This window comes from Nycticebus coucang, chromosome 8, assembly GCF_027406575.1.
Source record: "Nycticebus coucang isolate mNycCou1 chromosome 8, mNycCou1.pri, whole genome shotgun sequence".
Taxonomy (NCBI): Eukaryota; Metazoa; Chordata; class Mammalia; order Primates; family Lorisidae; genus Nycticebus; species Nycticebus coucang.
In genome coordinates, this window is record NC_069787.1 from 89,770,329 (window position 1) to 89,786,744 (window position 16,416).

General features: G+C 42.1%; 2 protein-coding genes and 1 pseudogene across 3 annotated transcripts in view; 2 read left to right on the top strand and 1 right to left on the bottom strand.

Annotated features, from left to right (window-relative positions):
- Nucleotides 1–265: 265 nt before the first annotated feature.
- Nucleotides 266–16,416, bottom strand: part of KIAA1143 (KIAA1143 ortholog) — a 47,094-nt gene continuing 30,943 nt past the window's right edge. The window contains exon 3 of the mRNA XM_053599435.1: nucleotides 266–390. Coding sequence (XP_053455410.1) covers nucleotides 266–390 — 125 coding nt within the window. The remainder of the gene's footprint in view (nucleotides 391–16,416) is intronic.
- LOC128591736 (60S ribosomal protein L26-like) lies at nucleotides 9,791–10,318 on the top strand (annotated as a pseudogene). The gene has a single exon (XR_008381639.1). The product of XR_008381639.1 is annotated as a 60S ribosomal protein L26-like (transcript).
- On the top strand, nucleotides 13,422–14,518 carry ZNF501 (zinc finger protein 501). Its single transcript, XM_053599431.1, has one exon. The coding sequence runs from the start codon at nucleotides 13,426–13,428 to the stop codon at nucleotides 14,239–14,241; it is 816 nt and encodes a 271-aa protein (XP_053455406.1). The 5' UTR covers nucleotides 13,422–13,425; the 3' UTR covers nucleotides 14,242–14,518.

Below are 16,416 nucleotides of genomic sequence, written 5' to 3' on the forward strand. Positions count from 1 at the left end.
CATTCTTAGAAGAGTGTTCTTAGAAATGGAGTTGGGACCTTAGAGAATGCAGAGCCTACGAATCAAGTTAGCATCTGGGAATGTAGGGGAGAAAAGAAGTCCTGCTTTCCAGATAAAGCCTGCAGGTTGCCACTCCATCCCTATTTGACCCCTACACCTTGAGGATGCATCTGTTAAGTTTGCACTGTGTTTCCTTTACTACACCCTTGCGCCATCTTCTCACCTTGTCACCCTTGTTCATTGGCTGGTAGGATTGAGGTGGTTTCTAGACATGACCTGTCAGTGTGCATGTGGCACAGTTCTCATGTAGCGCTAAGTTTAGCCTCCAGATATTTGAGGCAGCTCTGTCAGTGCTACTGTGGGGAGGCTCTCCAACCTGTGGATGTGGTCCTGTAAAGAGAAGACAGAAGCAAGTGAAAAACAGTGCATACTCATTCATTAAAAAAATAAGAAATCTGGGGTGGCACCTGTGGCTCAAAGTGGTGGGGCACTGGCGCCATATGCCGCAGGTGGTGGATTCAAACCCAGCCCTAGGCAAAAACCACAAAAAAAAAAAAAAAAAAAAGAAAAGAAAAACTATGTGGTAAGAACTGGTCTTATCTCTACAGATGTGCTGGTGAAGGGCAAAGATGTTTCCTATCCTTTTGGGCTTTGGTGATACTTGGGGTAAGAAAGAAATAGGAGGTCAATAGAGACTCCATGATGCCAGTTTCTGGGTAGGCAGCCAGATCTGAGAGAGCCTGGGACTAGAAGACCCAATCCAATCTCTGTCCCAGAAGAATACTGGTTTACCCAAGAAAGCAGTCATCTGTGTTGGTTTTATGAGGCCTCAGAGCAGGGAGCCTGTATGTTACTGAGCAAGTCACCTACACATTCCTATCTGGTCTAAGGTGCACACCAGTCTCTTGTAAATTTGCCTGGGCCACTAGTTAACAGCAGTCAGGGGAGAGGGCCCACTAGGACTAATAGTGTCCTAACAGAATGGAACTTAAGTTTGTTGGCCTGTGGGAGAAAGAATTATCGATGAAGGAGGACAGGGTCAGATAGAGGATAACCGTTAGATTGGCTGGAGTTTGGGGCTACTGAAGTAGTAGTAGTGATTACTGAAGTAGTCACTCTCCTTTAGAGAGTGTTGACATTTGTCATGGAATGACTTTGGAAAGAGCTCTAAAGAGAATATCCTCTTTTTCAATTCCTTGAGAAATCAAAATTGCATTTTTCCCGTGTTGGTATTTTATTTTTTGAAAGAAACAACACAGTTTTCCCTTTATTTCCACAATCCCTTTCATTTTCTTAACTGCTATCCATAAATTGAGTTCAGAAGATTGAGAATAGGTTTTCACTGGTGCTTAAAATAGTTTGTAAGCTCCGAAGCTTATCTATTTTTAAAAACATGACTATTGGGTGGCGCCTGTGGCTCAGTCAGTAAGGCGCTGGCCCCATATACCGAGGGTGGCGGGTTCAAACCTGGCCCCGGCTGAACTGCAACCAAAAAATAGCTGGGCGTTGTGGCGGGCGCCTGTAGTCCCAGCTACTCAGGAGGCTGAGGCAAGAGAATCGCTTTAGCCCAGGAGTTGGAGGTTGCTGTGAGCTGTGTGATGCCATGGCACTCTACTGAGGGCGATAAAGTGAGACTCTGTCTCCACAAAAAAAAACAAAAAAAAAAACAAAAAAAAAACATGAGTATTAAAAACAACTAAAGTAAGTTGATTCTGGAATGCTTGATTATTTGGAACTCATCATCAATTTTTCCAGAGCAATTATCTTTTAAGCATTGATTTGTGCCATGAATTGCTATTAATGGAGATGTAGTAGAAATATCACAGGCCAGCCTGTATAATAAAGTAAGACCTTGCCTCCCTAGCTATGGATATTATGTTTTAAAAACCTGTCACAGGGAATTCATAATTGAGGAAATATCTTATAGGTAAACATAACCCTTGAAAGCTTTCTAAATATGCTCATGAAAAAACACATTTCTATCAAGGGCAAATCTCAATGTATTTATACTTACTAAGTGAAAAATGACACTTTAGAATTAATTTCTGCTACACAGTAAGTGTTCAGTAAATATTTATTTGGTGAATTAATATAATTTTATCAACCTTTGCCCACCAGAACTTTTTAAGGAACTTCCTGGTGTGTAGGTATTTATAGTAAATATTTATACACTGCTATGTTTGGAATTTTGAGTGGATATTACAGAATTGGGAAACCTTAAGGATGAAAGGTATCTTGAAATTCTTGTGAGAAAGGTTTTCTTACTTTCTTTAAAGACAAGTTTCACTTTTTTACCCAGGCTTGAGTTCAGAAGTATGATCAAAGATCATAACTTACTGTAACCTTGAATTTCTGGGCTCAACTGATCTTCCCCAGATAATTTTTAAATTTTTTTGTAGAGATGGGGTCTTGCTTTGTTGTGCAGGCTGATCTTGAACTGCTGGCCTCAAGTGATCCTTCTTTCTTGTCCTCCCAAAGCATTGGGATTATAGGTGTGAGCCACTATGCCCAGCTAAGAAAGGTTTTCTAAAATGGAATGGCTATGACCCTGCATTGTTAACCCTCAAGCTAACAGTCTGGTTATCTTTCACTTTCTGGAGAAACAGAAAAGAAAGGAATTTATTTTTCCACTGCCTTCACCCCATTTTCTCACACTTGCACACACCTGCTCCTGACTTTCTTTTTTTTTGGCCAGGGCTGGGTTTGAACGCGCCACCTCCAGCATATGGGACCGGTGCCCTACTTCTTGAGCCACAGGCGCCGCCTGCTCCTGACTTTCAATTGTTGGCCTATGAAGAGTCTGAGCATTCCAGGGTGGCCCCATATTTAATGAATGCCCTCTTCCTGAATCTTGCCTTTAACTTAATCTTCATAGCCACCTAACCACTATAGCCTGTTGAAATTATCTCATAAATCTGGAAGCCATTTCCACTGCTATTGCTATAGTCCAGTCCCCAGTTTATTTCCTAGACTATTTTTAAATTTTTCTAACAAATGTTCCAGTATGTTCCTCTCAGCCATCTTTAACACTTCTGGATGATCTAAGCCCAACTGGCAGCTTTATTCTCTTTTAGAATAAAGTCCTGGCCCTTTAAGGAGGCATTTGAGGCCCCCAGTCTGGCCCATGCGTACCTTTATTGTCACCAGCAGCCCTCATTCCTTATCTAGTACATGCTATTTTCTAGTGCAAATTCTTGTGAGTACACAGTATGACCATTGGACTCCTTGACACCTTTGCACATTCTATTCTGTTGTCTCGGTTCTTCCCTGTTTTTGCTTAACTGGAAAATTCCCATTTGTCATTTATGAATGTGTTCAGACAACATTTTACAGCTGTCTCTAACCCCATGTATTTTTTTTTTTTTTTTTGAGACAGAGTCTTGCTCCATTGCCCAGGCTAGAGTGTGGTGGCAACATCATAGCTCACTACAACCTCAAACTCCTTGGCTCAACTCCTGCCCTAGCCTCCCAAGTATTTGGGACTATAGGCACGTACCACTACACCTGGCTAATTTTTCTATTATTTTGCAGAGATGAGATCTCACCATGTGCTCAGATGGGTCTTGAATTCCTGGCCTTAAGCAATCCTCCTTCCGTGACCTCCCAAAGATCTAGGATTACAAGCATGAGCCACCATACTTGACCCAACCTCATGTATTATTTAAAATTATATTTTGTATTTTTCATCATTTTACATGTTACATTATAAGGGTTTATTTATAAATCTCTCTTTTCACTAAACTTTCAGCTCTACCAGAGCAGGAGGAATTGGATATGTTTTGTTTTATTTTTTATTATCATTTATGGGGTCTTACTATGTTGTACAGGCTGGCCTGGGCTCAAGTGATGCACCCACTTTAGCCTTCTGATTAACTGGGACTGTAGGCATGCACCACCAAGCCCAATTTGAAGCAAAGTGGCATTTATTGATCTTTATGTCTTTAGTACCTGGTACTTAGTAGGTGCTCAAATATTGGGTCAAACATTCTAGCTTGCAGGTTGTGACTTAGGCTTCCAAGTGCCAGCAGAAAGGAGGCCTAGTGAGTGTTTCTGTGAAGTGTTTGCCAGGAGCAAGAATTCTGAACCTTCCCTCAAGATACAGAGTGTGTAGTTATATTAAACAAAGGATCCCAAAAGAGAAAGTAATACTTTGTGGCTAACGAAGTTTTATAAATTATGCATTTTAAAGTCTCATCAGTAATAAAGTACTTTCAGTTCAGAGATACACATATATCCACTGGAATATCCATGAAATAAGATAGGCAGTAACTGAAGAGTAATGCTGTCCTGACGAGATCACATGGAGCTTAAAAATCCCAAAGTGGAAGAAATTTAACTCTTGAGTTTAGAAGGACTCATTGGGATGAAGTCACATCAGGTCCTCAAAACAACAAAAGAGAAAACAGGTGATTGTAGTTGCCCAAGGCCATACAACCAGAAAGCATTAGGGGAAGTTTAAACTGTAATGTCTTGGCTCAGAGCTTGTGGCTTAAGCGGCTAAGGTGCCAGCCACATATATCTGAGCAGGCCGGTTCGAATCCAGCACGGGCCTGCCAAACAACGACGGCTACAACCAAAAAATAGCTGGGCGTTGTGGCGGGTGTCTGTAGTCCCAGCTACTTGGGAGGCTGAGGCAGGAGAATCGCTTGAGCCCAGGAGTTAGAGGTTGCTGTGAGGTGTGATGCCACAGCACTCTATCCAGGGTGATAGCTTGAGGCTCTGTCTCAAAAAACAAAACAAAACTGTAATGTCCTTACATTTAATTCACTTAGTCTCTTATAATTGACCACTTAAGCGTTCAACCATCTCTTCTTCTCATCTTGAGAACAAGAGGCTTTTTGCCTGTATAGTATCAGACTTGCCTGGGTGTAAGTGAAGATGAGAAATAAGTTGATTTTGCATTTTGAGCCCACTTCCTACATAATGTAGAAAACTAACCTTAACCTTAGGGGACGCCAGTCTCAATTCCCTTCATCCACTGTCCACAACAGGGCTAAGGTCATTTTTGTTTTATGGAATTTGGTGGCCATCTTTACTGCCCATTTTCCACTTCACTCATTGAAGGAAGGTCAGCCTTCATTTGCTTAAATTGCTGTTAAGCCTCAAGTTAAGTGCTTCTAGTTAACTGCTCTACCTAGGGTAGCCCATGTTCCAGACTTAATTTCCACACAGTAAATCCTGCTGATTTAAAGAATATTTGAAACCTATAAAGTAGGTGAGAATAATTAGGCGTAGGTTCTCTGGCCTGTCAGATGTCCTGGGGCTGGGGCAGAATTTGTTACTTTATTCCAAAGAATTGCTGAGAATGTGATACTTGGTAAGTAAGGATAGTTCACGTCAACTGACAGTTTCACAAAGGTCCCTTTTTTATCTGAAGATGGTTAGTAATGGCCTCAGTCTATGGCACTTTCACTCCTGATTTCAGTCCCTTAAAGGGACTCTATTTGTGGAAAACGACCAATTAGTTTGAGCAGATGATTTATGTGCTGTATGGCATTCATTTTTTCACCACGTTTTTACTGAATGCCTACGATGTGCTGCACACTAGGAATGCGATGGTAAGCGTACAGCCCCATTGTCCTGTGTTTGCAGATCAGGAAGAAGGCCGGAAGTCAATCATTGTTCTGCTACCCGTGCTTATATCCCCCCAATACACCTGGCAGTTTGAGCCATATGTGGAAATATTTCCTAAATGAAGGTTAGCAGAAAGCGGACGTGGGTACTACTTTGAAGGCTGGAAAGTCACGAAGCCAAGGCAGCAATAGGGACTGGAGCTGAGATGAGAACAGATTTAACATTTACTGAATATTTTTAAAGTGCAAGACGTTCCTAGTAATTTACATGTATTAACCTCATTTAATCTTCACATCTTTATGAAAGTTGGTATCATTAATATCAGTTTGATAAGAGAGGAAGCAGGTACAGTAAAGCACATTAAAGCGTCTTGCCCAAGTTCACACACCGAGAATGGGGTTTAAGCCCAAAGCAGAGCTCTTATTCTTTTTGCTATTTGTTAAACAAAGACCCTGAATCTGTAAGATGTATGAGGTTTCAGCGACAAGGTCGATTTTCTTGCGGTGACAATATGTGTGAAAAAGTTTGAAGACAGCTTTTCTGAAAACCTCGAGAATCTCCGAATAGTGACGTAGGAAGATAAATGTGGCGGGGATGCAGATGACACACAGTAAGAGCTCCTGTGGTCAGCCCTTCCTCTACGTCCGTTCAGCTTCCTTATACAAAGAACAAGTGTGTTCAGGTGGGTTTGCGAGCTGTTTCCGGGGTCGGCACTCCCGGAAGAAGCAAAGCAGCCCGCCAAGCAGAGGCTGGGGCGAACCACCGAGATAAGGTGGCTCCTGCCTTCCTAAAGAGGAAATGGTAGTGCTTGTTGGCGCGGACTGGTGACGCCACGCCGCCCAGGAGCGCTGGGAGCGCCAAGGGACCGAATTGCCGCCCAGGCGTGCAGGAGTACCTGGTGAGCAACTGCGGCGGAGTCTAAAGCAGCTCCTCCCTCCGACCCGGGGCCTGGCCGACTGCAGCTTCCTTCCCCAGAGGTGTTGGAGCGGAGGCCCGGAGTCTGAGGCAAGGTTGCCACGCAGAGTCAGGAAAGGTTTTTGGAGAGCACTGGGCTGGGAGTGGGGGTTGGGGTGGGATGGGGGGGACCTAGTTTGGTCCGTATATACTCGAGCGTGTCAGCCAACTTCTGAGAGCTTCAACTTTCAGATTTCCTGAAGTGAATACTCTTCCTTGCTTTGACTCTTCACAGAGTTATATGAGTCGAATGACTATATGGAAGAGTTACTTCCCTCATTTCATTAAGTACTTTTTCTTCTGTAAGAGCAACAAAATAAGTATTGTATGAAGTCACAGCCTACATGATTGACATTAATATTATTTAACAGCAGACGCTATTTTTGATTGATTGTTAGCTGGCAGTCTTCTAAATGCTTTGCATGTATTAACTTATTTACTCATCACCACAACACTATGAAGTAGTTATTGTTTTTTTGTTGTTGTTGTTGCAGCCATCATTGTTTGGTGGGCCCGGGCTGGATTCGAACCCACCAGCTCAGGTATATGTGGCTGGTGCCTTAGCCATCTGAGCCACAGGCGCTGAGCCCTAGTTATTGTTTTTTTTTTTTTTTTTTTGAGGCAGAGCCTCAAGCTCTGGGTAGAGTGCCATGGCATCACAGCTCACAGCAACTTCAAACTCTTGGGCTTAAGCTATTCTCTTGCCTCAGCCTCCCAAGTAGCTGGGACTACAGGCGCCTGCCACAACACCCGGCTATTTTTTGGTTGTAGTTGTCATTGATGTTCGGTGGACCAGGGCTGGATTTGAACCCACCAGCTCTGGTTTATGTGGCTGGCGCCTTAGCTACTTGAGCTACAGGTGCCGAGCCAGTTTTTTTTTTTTTTTTTTTGAGACAGAGTCTCACTACGTGGACCTCGGTAGAGTGCCATGGTGTCATAGCTCACAGCAACCTCAAACTCTTGGTCTTAAGCGATTCTCTTGCCTCAGCCTCCCAAGTAGCTGGGACTATAGGCGCCAGCCACAGCGCCTGGCTATATTTTGTTGCAGTTGTCGTTGTTTAGCAGGCTCAAACCAGGTTCAAACCTGCCTGCCTTGGTGTATGTGGCTGGCGTCGTAACCACTGTGCCACGGTTGCCGAGCCTGAAGTAGTTATTGTTAACAATTGAAAAAGCTGGAGCACAGAAAGGTTAAGTAACTTGCCCAAGATCACTTAGCTAATAATGGTGGTATGGGGATTCCAACCCCCAGATTCCTAGCCCCAGAGCCCATGTCTTGTCTTATAGTTTAGTGGAGGAAGACAGTGTAATCAAGGTATCAGAGTAGAAAGTGCTACAGGAGAAACATGTATAAAATTTTCGAAGAATATAGAAGAGGGCAGGGTGCGGTGGCTCACGCCTGTAATCCTAACTCTCTGGGAGGCTGAGGCGGGTGGATTGCCAGAGCTCAGGAATTTGAGACCAGCCTGAGCAAGATGGAGACCCTGAATCTACTAAAAAATAAAAACAAAACTAGCTGGGTGTTGTGGTGGTGCCTCTAGTCCCACCTACCTGGGAGGCTTAAGGAAGAGAATGGCTTGACTCCAAGAGTTTGAGGTTGCTGTGAACTATGATGATGGTACTTTACCCAAGGTGACAGGGTTAGACTATCTGGAAAAAAAAAAGTGTAAAACAGAAAGTGCCTTGGAAAAGTCAAAATTTTTCCACAAGGAGGAGGTGTGGTGGTTCACATTCAAGGTGAATATTAAATTTTCACCCAAAGCTTGAAAATGATTGAATAATTTGTTCAGTATTAGCTAAGAGGTGCTGGTGGACTGAGATGAATTAGAAGCCAGGGCTCTTAAAACCTTTCGCTTATGAGGAGTCTGTAACTTCTTATGACCAATCCCTGTTTGTGGAGATTCTGCATCATACAGAGACAATCATTATTTTCCAGAAATTCTTCCATTTCAGATTGCGAGACACTATTTGACAAGAAGCTTCCCTGGTGTTGACTCAGCCTGTTCTTAACAAGAGCTTCTCACCTGACTGCATGGTCCAGTACTAAAAGTAAATAAACAGCCTCAATCAAAGATGAACTGGGAGGGCTTGACTTGAGATGTTTGCTCTTTTCCCATCTGGTTTTAGAATCAAGGAATCACAGAAGAAGAATACTGGGAGAAGCTTTAGATACCATTTTCCTTTTCACTTTCATTTCACATTGGATGAGATCCTATGATTTGCTTCAAGTCATTGAATAAGTTAGTAGCAGAGCCAATATTAGAATTCAGACTTCTTAGTTCGGTCTGTGCCTTGTCCTCACGCTCTGTACTTTAGTCCAACAGTCTTTGACTTTTGAAGTCAGTGGCTTTTCCATGAGGCTTTGTGGGGGTGGGGGGAGCCTCTGGGCTTCAACCTTATCTCCTATAGAAGAATTTTTACCCCCTGATGCTTAGTTCTTAGGAGCACCTGCTCTCGTTCTTTGAGCATGCCTCCCTAAAGTCTGTCCCCTCACTGACTTTTGTCATAGGTGTATTCTTCTAGGTTAATAATGATATTCTTTCCTTTAAACTTAAAATAGTCATTTGGTTAGGGATGGCTTGTTTGTGGAGTCCCTTGAATAAAGAGTGTGAAGGAAGTCTGCTGACAGTTTATAGGTGGCTCTTTTTCTTTCTTCAGTGCCTCAGATGGCTGCCTTTCCACAAGAGCAGAGCCCCCAGGAGACAAACCAACATCACTTGTGCTCCTAACAGCTTGTCTCTGAGTAAGTGAAATATAGCTTAAGAGTCCAGAATTGGTTACCATGAGGGTGCTCATTCATAAGTAGTGACAGACCCGTACTGGGATCTCCCAGTGACCAATGTACCTGGACCTAGCAACTGAAAATACAGAGCCATCCAGAAATAGGTATCATTTTACTGAAGTCAGTGAGAGTGGCACTGTGAAAGATGACTATGGAATAATTGGTTATAGGACAAATCAGAGACTGTATCAATTTCTTTTTTTTTTTTTTTTTTTTTTTGTAGAGACAGAGTCTCACTTTATGGCCCTCGGTAGAGTGCCGTGGCCTCACACAGCTCACAGCAACCTCCAACTCCTGGGCCTAAGCGATTCTCTTGCCTCAGCCTCCCAAGTAGCTGGGACCACAGGCGCCCGCCACAACGCCTGGCTATTTTTTGGTTGCAGTTTGGCCGGGGCCGGGTTTGAACCCGCCACCCTCGGTATATGGGGCCGGCGTCCTACCGACTGAGCCACAGGCGCCGCCCTGTATCAATTTCTTATAAAATGTATTTGAGGTAACTCTCTTCCCTTTTGCGGCCATCGCCGGAGAGGCAGCGGCCAAAATGAAGTTCAATCCCTTTGTGACTTCGGACCGAAGCAAGAACCGCAAAAGGCATTTCAATGCACCTTCCCACATTCGCAGGAAGATTATGTCTTCCCCTCTTTCCAAAGAGCTGAGACAGAAGTACAATGTTTGATCCATGCCCTTCCGAAAGGATGATGAAGTTCAGGTTGTCCGGGGGCATTATAAAGGTCAGCAGATTGGCAAAGTAGTCCAGGTTTACAGGAAGAAATATGTCATCTACATTGAGCGGGTGCAGCGGGAAAAGGCTAATGGCACAACTGTCCACGTGGGCATTCACCCCAGCAAGGTGGTCATTACTAGGCTTAAACTGGACAAAGACCGCAAAAAGATCCTTGAACGAAAAGCCAAATCTCGCCAAGTAGGAAAGGAAAAGGGCAAGTACAAGGAAGAAACAATTGAGAAGATGCAGGAATAAAATAATCTTATATGCAACTTTCATTAAACACTGCTAAAATGAAAAAAAAAATGTATTTGAACTGTAGTAAAACTAGGTATTTCCTGTGTAGTCATCTGGTGGCACATCTTGAAACTACTTATTAAACTGCTAAATATGATGCCTTAATGGTGTAGTGATCAAATTTAGGAAAACCAATAGTAAATTATTGGAAGACTCATTGCAAAAATATGATTGTTTCCTCAAGGAATATAGAATGGGCCTCTGGCCCTGATTGGAACAAGAGCTTAAGTAATTATAACTGCCATTCTTACTGGCTGTCAGAGGCAGCATGGAGCCAGGCTGTCTATCAAACTTAGTAAAAATGGTGCTGGTTGAACTGGGTTTATAGGTTGTGAATACATCCTGACTATTTATGTTCTGAAGAATTTGGTCTACTCTAGGATGTGTGTGTAATATATGTATGCATAAGGGTCTATAGATAAGTATATGCATTGACAGATACCTATAAGAAAGTTCATCAAAATACCAATTGTATTTCCTGTGGGTGGAAGGATGTCAGATGATTTCCTTTTTGCATTAACCGATCATTTTATGGAATCAGTATGCACTCTTGTATGATAAAACCTTTTTTATTTAGTAAGAATAAGAGTAAGGGAATAAAAATGTGGTTAGAATTTTGGTTTTACATGTAGCTGCTTAAACCATTGGAGTTTATTTTTGTATATAGTATATCCATACTGGAAGTCAGTTCAGCAGATAAAGAGATAAGTATAGGCAAGATAGCTAATATATTTAACAACCAGTGTGGGTACAGGCATTGACCATCTTGTCAGTCTCTGGCTATAAACAATTGGTGCAGATATACTAGTGTGTACCAGCCGAGTCTCAGCCCCAGTAGATTCATATATACCAACACAAAATGATCTCTAAGAAACATTCTTCAGGCTCGGCGCCTGTAGCTCAATGAATAGGGCACTGGCCACATGCACTGGGACTGGTGGGTTCAAGCCCGGCCTGGACCTGCTAAACAACAATGACAACTACAACCAAAAATAGCTGGGCATTGTGGCGGTCATCTGTAGTCCCAGCTACTTGGGAGGCCGAGGCAAGAGAATCGCTTAAGCCCAAGAGTTTGAGGGTGACTTAATGACACTCTGTCTCAAAGAAAAAAAAAAAAGAAAGAAAAAGAAACATTCTTTGGTGGAAAAAAAGTAAATTACATAGCAGAACCTATAGAACAATTGCATTTATATAACGACTGTGTGCAGAAAATTTTGTAGAAAAAAGGACTTGAAAGATCATACTTCAAACTTGATGATGAACATCTCTGGGAAAGGGAACGAATTTGTGTTCGTAGGGTGAGGTGATGCTAGCTATAACAGTGACTGTTCTATCCTATATATGTCTATATTATCTAAATATTTTAAAGTGGGGATATTCATGTGTAACTTGTATGATTAGGAAAGTAAGATAAAAAAAGGGACCTCAGAAAATAAGAATGTCAGTGGCACCTGTGGCTCAGTGAGTAGGGCGCCGGCCCCATATGCCAAGGGTGGCGGGTTCAAACCCAGCCCCGGCCAAACTGCAACAACAACAACAACAACAACAACAACAAAATAGCTGGGCGTTGTGGCGGGCGCCTGTAGTCCCAGCTACTCGGGAGGCTGAAAAAAAAGAAAATAAGAATGCCTGTAGTCCCAGCTACTCGGGAGGCTGAAAGAAAGAAAATAAGAATGTCTATGATGGGGTGGCGCCTGTGGCTCAGTGAGTAGGGTGTCAGCCCCATATGCCGAGGGTGGCAGGTTCAAGCCCAGCCCAGCCCCGGCCAAACTGCAACAAAAAAAATAGCCGAGCGTTGTGGCCGGCACCTGTAGTCCCAGCTGCTCGGGAGATTGAGGCAAGAGAATCGCGTAAGCCCAAGAGTTAGAGGTTGCTGTGAGCCGTGTGACGCCACGGCACTCTACCCGAGGGCAGTACAGTGAGACTCTGTCTCTACAAAAAAAAAAAAAAAGAATGTCTATGATTCTGTGTATCCTATTCAGGGCATCAGAGTTTGAAAGTTTGATGCCATTACTATTACAATAGTCCTGTCTTTCTCCAAGTCTTTGCTTCTCAAGGAGTGTCCTGATGACAATGATTTGGTTTTTCTGAAGTGAAGAGAAAGTGTTAATCAGCTGGACATAGAGCACAAAAAATTTTCATTGTTAATTAGCAAAGCGAATTTGTTTTCTGTATCATACCTTTTGAACATTTGATTAGTATACTTCAGATTCTGAAGCATTTCTTTATCTACAATGATGAGAGCCAGATCCTGGACTATGATGCTAAAGTTAAGTTACTGTCCAGTGAACACTTCTCCCTAAGGACCACTTCTAACTTATTTTTCAGAAACCAAATACTGATACCTTATTTTCATTCAGTAAGCAGAACTGGAGTTTTCAAACCTATAGATTCTCCAGTTGGAACTGGGGGTGGGGTGGAGAGCTATAGATGCTGAATATTTTAGAGAAAAAGGGGTCCAGAGAGTTACCCATCAAAGTGACCGAATAAGGAAGGTTTGGTGAAATGGGTCTAGTGGAAGTTACAGCCTGGATCACCTTTGAAATCTTGGAAGGGAGCCTTCAATTATCACCAGTCTGCCAAGACAATGCTTACAGGCAATTTAAGTAAATGTAATTACTATTCACATACTTTTTGAGGAATAGAGGTTATAGGTGGATAGTAAATTTTCCTAACACTTAAATTACCCAAGTCTGTTATACTTACTTTCTTCACATTTTCCTGTTGTTTATCATTATGGATGCAAATATGGATGATCTCAGATTACCTGGATTAGGTTTTAGTATTTGATTATTTCAGAATAAGCCACAATAAAGAATTTTATAGAATTCCTAAGACCTGTCACTATTTAAATCTCTTTCTTCAGAGAGGCTGATCGTCAGGGGTTCACTTTTGGAAAAGTTAAAAATGCAAGCTGCACAAGGAATAGGAGTGGAAGTTCTTCTGCAGAGTTACCAAGAGGATAGCACAAACATGTGCACTTGTAGTCACACACACATGCAAGCCTTTTCCAGGAGAACATTGTTACTTTAATGATAGTCATCTTTTTGAAAATACCTTGTAAGTACAGAAGCTCCTTTAGTGTGTTACAAGCAGCATGAGTTCCAGCCAGATTTCACTCCAAATGAAACATCGGAGAGTTTACATACAGAAGACACCTTCAAAATGTGGTGAATGTGGAAAATTCTTTACACAAAGATCATCTCTTACCCAGCATCAGAGGATTCACAGAGGAGAGAAGCCCTATGTATGCAGTGAATGTGGAACTTGTTTCCGTAAACAGTCAAATCTTACTCAACATCTAAGAATTCATACAGGGGAGAAACCATTTAAATGTCATGAATGTGAGAAAGCCTTTCAAACAAAAGCAATCCTTGTCCAGCATCTGAGAATTCATACGGGAGAGAAACCCTATAAATGCAATGAATGTGGAAAAGCCTTTTGTCAGAACCCATCCCTTATTAAACACCAGCGAATTCATACTGGAGAGAGACCTTATAAATGTACAGAATGTGGCAAAGCCTTCAGTCAGAGTGTATGCCTCACTCGTCATCAGAGAAGTCATTCTGGAGATAAACCTTATAAGTGTAAAGAATGCGGGAAGGCCTTTAATCAGAGTGCTTGCCTCATGCAGCATCAGAGAGTTCACTCAGGAGAGAAGCCCTACACGTGTGCTGCATGTGGCAAAGCCTTTGCTCAGAGCTCTTCCCTTGTTGAACATGAAAGGACTCACACTGGAGAGAAACTCTTTAAGTGCAGTGAGTGTGAAAAAACTTTCCGCAAGCAAGCACACCTTAGTGAGCACTACAGGATTCATACTGGAGAAAGACCTTATGAGTGTGTTCAATGTGAGAAATCCTTTAGGCACAGTTCAGCACTTATTCGACACCAGAAACTTCATGCTAGAAATTAAAATTTGGAATTTTAATGAGTATGGTAAAGTTTGTGTGAAAACACCCTTCCCCACCCCACCCCAGATTCTTGGGAATTTAAGACTGAATCTGCAGCTGGGATGAATATTTTGTATTTTGAACAGGCAAAGTTAAGAAATAGACCTCAGAATTAAAGTTTGATGCCTTCTCTAACACTTAATGGGTGTATGACCTTGTTATTTCTGAAACTCATTTTCCTCACCTCCCCCAAAAGAATAATTCTTACATTTGCCTTGAGAATAAAAGTTGCATATGACAGTTAACTGCTTTTTAAAGTTTATAAAAATATGCAAATATTTCATTAAAAACAACCAAATTGACATTAGTTTTTTTGGTTTTTGTAATGCATTTTTTTTTCTTAAGAACATTCTTGTCATTGGGGTATGATTTTATACTACATCTGCAGAAGCCTATTTAATCTATAATGTCTAGATTTAAAGACTAATTTAGCCTTGAGAAATTTTGGATTAAATAAGAGAAAAAGGAAATGATTGGGATACAAGTGAACATTGTGAAGTGTACATCTGGATACCTTCAAGATCTTTATTTAGATTTGGATACTTCCTAGTTTTGGAACTAATTTGACTTTAAGCTCTAGGTTTCATTGTTCGATGAAAAGGGAAGCCTCACTAACAGTGAGTAAAACTTCAGATTGTGGTACTTTTGTGTTTGGGGGTGGGGACAGCAGTGGGAAAGTGGCAGGTAGAAGTGGGCACATGAAAACAGGGGATAAAATATAAGAGAATATAAACATGTCGTTGAGGATGTGGCTGTACTTGTTTTGAATTCTAGCAGCACAGCACTGAAGGTAGGTTTTTTTTTTGGCCGGGGCTGGGTTTGAACCCGCCACCTCCGGCATATGGGACCGGCGCCCTACCCCTTGAGCCACAGGCGTAGTCTTTTAAAGGAGTAGGAGATGTTGAGTTCACAGTTGACAGCATGTGATGCCACTGACCAACAGCTAGCTCCACTTGTTGCCCTGCCTATTGCACTTTCTACTCTACCAAGTCCAGCTTCCAATTCAGAGTGTTACAGAGATTCTCCTGGGAGGCGGACAATCCTGCTGCAATTGTGCCAGAGCCCCAGGTTGACTTGATGACTCAGGGAGAAGTAAAGGCAAAGGGAAAGCTGATGCTATGCCACCATCTGCTCAGGTGTGAGAGTAAAGTGGACTGGCACAGCCAGATGGTGTAGGAATAGAGAAGAAGGTTAGGAAGCATTTAGAGCAGGGGTCCTCAAACTTTTTAAACGGGACCAGTTCACTGTCCCTCAGACCATTGGAGGGCCGGACTATAGTTAAAAAACAAACAAACTATGAACAAATTCCTATGCACACTGCACATATCTTATTTTGAAGTAAAAAACCAAAACGGGAACAAATACAATATTTAAAATGAAGAATAAGTAATTTAAATCAACAAACTTACCAGTATTTCAATGGGAACTATGGGCCTGCTTTTGGCTAATGAGATGGTCAATGTCCAGTTCCGTATTTGTCACTGCTAGTTGTAACAAGTGATGCAAGTGTGCATCAGTTAATCTAGATCTGGTTGGAGATTTCAGATGTTTCATTCTGGAAAAAATCTGCTCACAGACATAAGTGCTGCCAAAGATGGTTGCCATTTTGAGTGCATGGTTCCTGAGATTAGGGTATGTCTCAGAGGGGAGAGATGCATAGAAATTAGGAAGGCTGCTTGACTTGAATGCGTCTTTCAGAGAGTCACAATTCTGCAGTTCAACCAGTTCCATTTAGTAAATCGTATCCACATTTTCAATGTCAATAGAAAATGGGTTGCGGAAAAGCTGTATGTCCTGTTCATGGAGATGAAGCTCTTTAAATCTAAATTGGAACTCCTTTTACAACCTTTCCCGTGAGTCCACACATTTTGTTTGGGAATGCAACCAATGGTTTTTCTGCTAACAGATTTTGAGTTGTGGGGAGATGGCAGAAATTTTCCTCCTTCACTTGTTTGATGAGGAGGCCTAATTTTACTTGAAATGCTTTCACATGTGATTGCATATCACAGATGAGCTTCCCCTTTCATTGAAGTTGCACATTGAAATTGTTGAGTATTCTGTTACATCTGTCAGAAAGGCAACATGCCATTTCCATTCTGTATCATTGAGCTCTGGTACTTCTTTGTTTTTTGAAAGCA

What these genes read in the sequence shown, in the direction of transcription:
- ZNF501 (XM_053599431.1), top strand. Translation starts at nt 13,426, where the DNA reads ATGAGTTCCAGCCAGATTTCACTCCAAATGAAACATCGGAGAGTTTAC.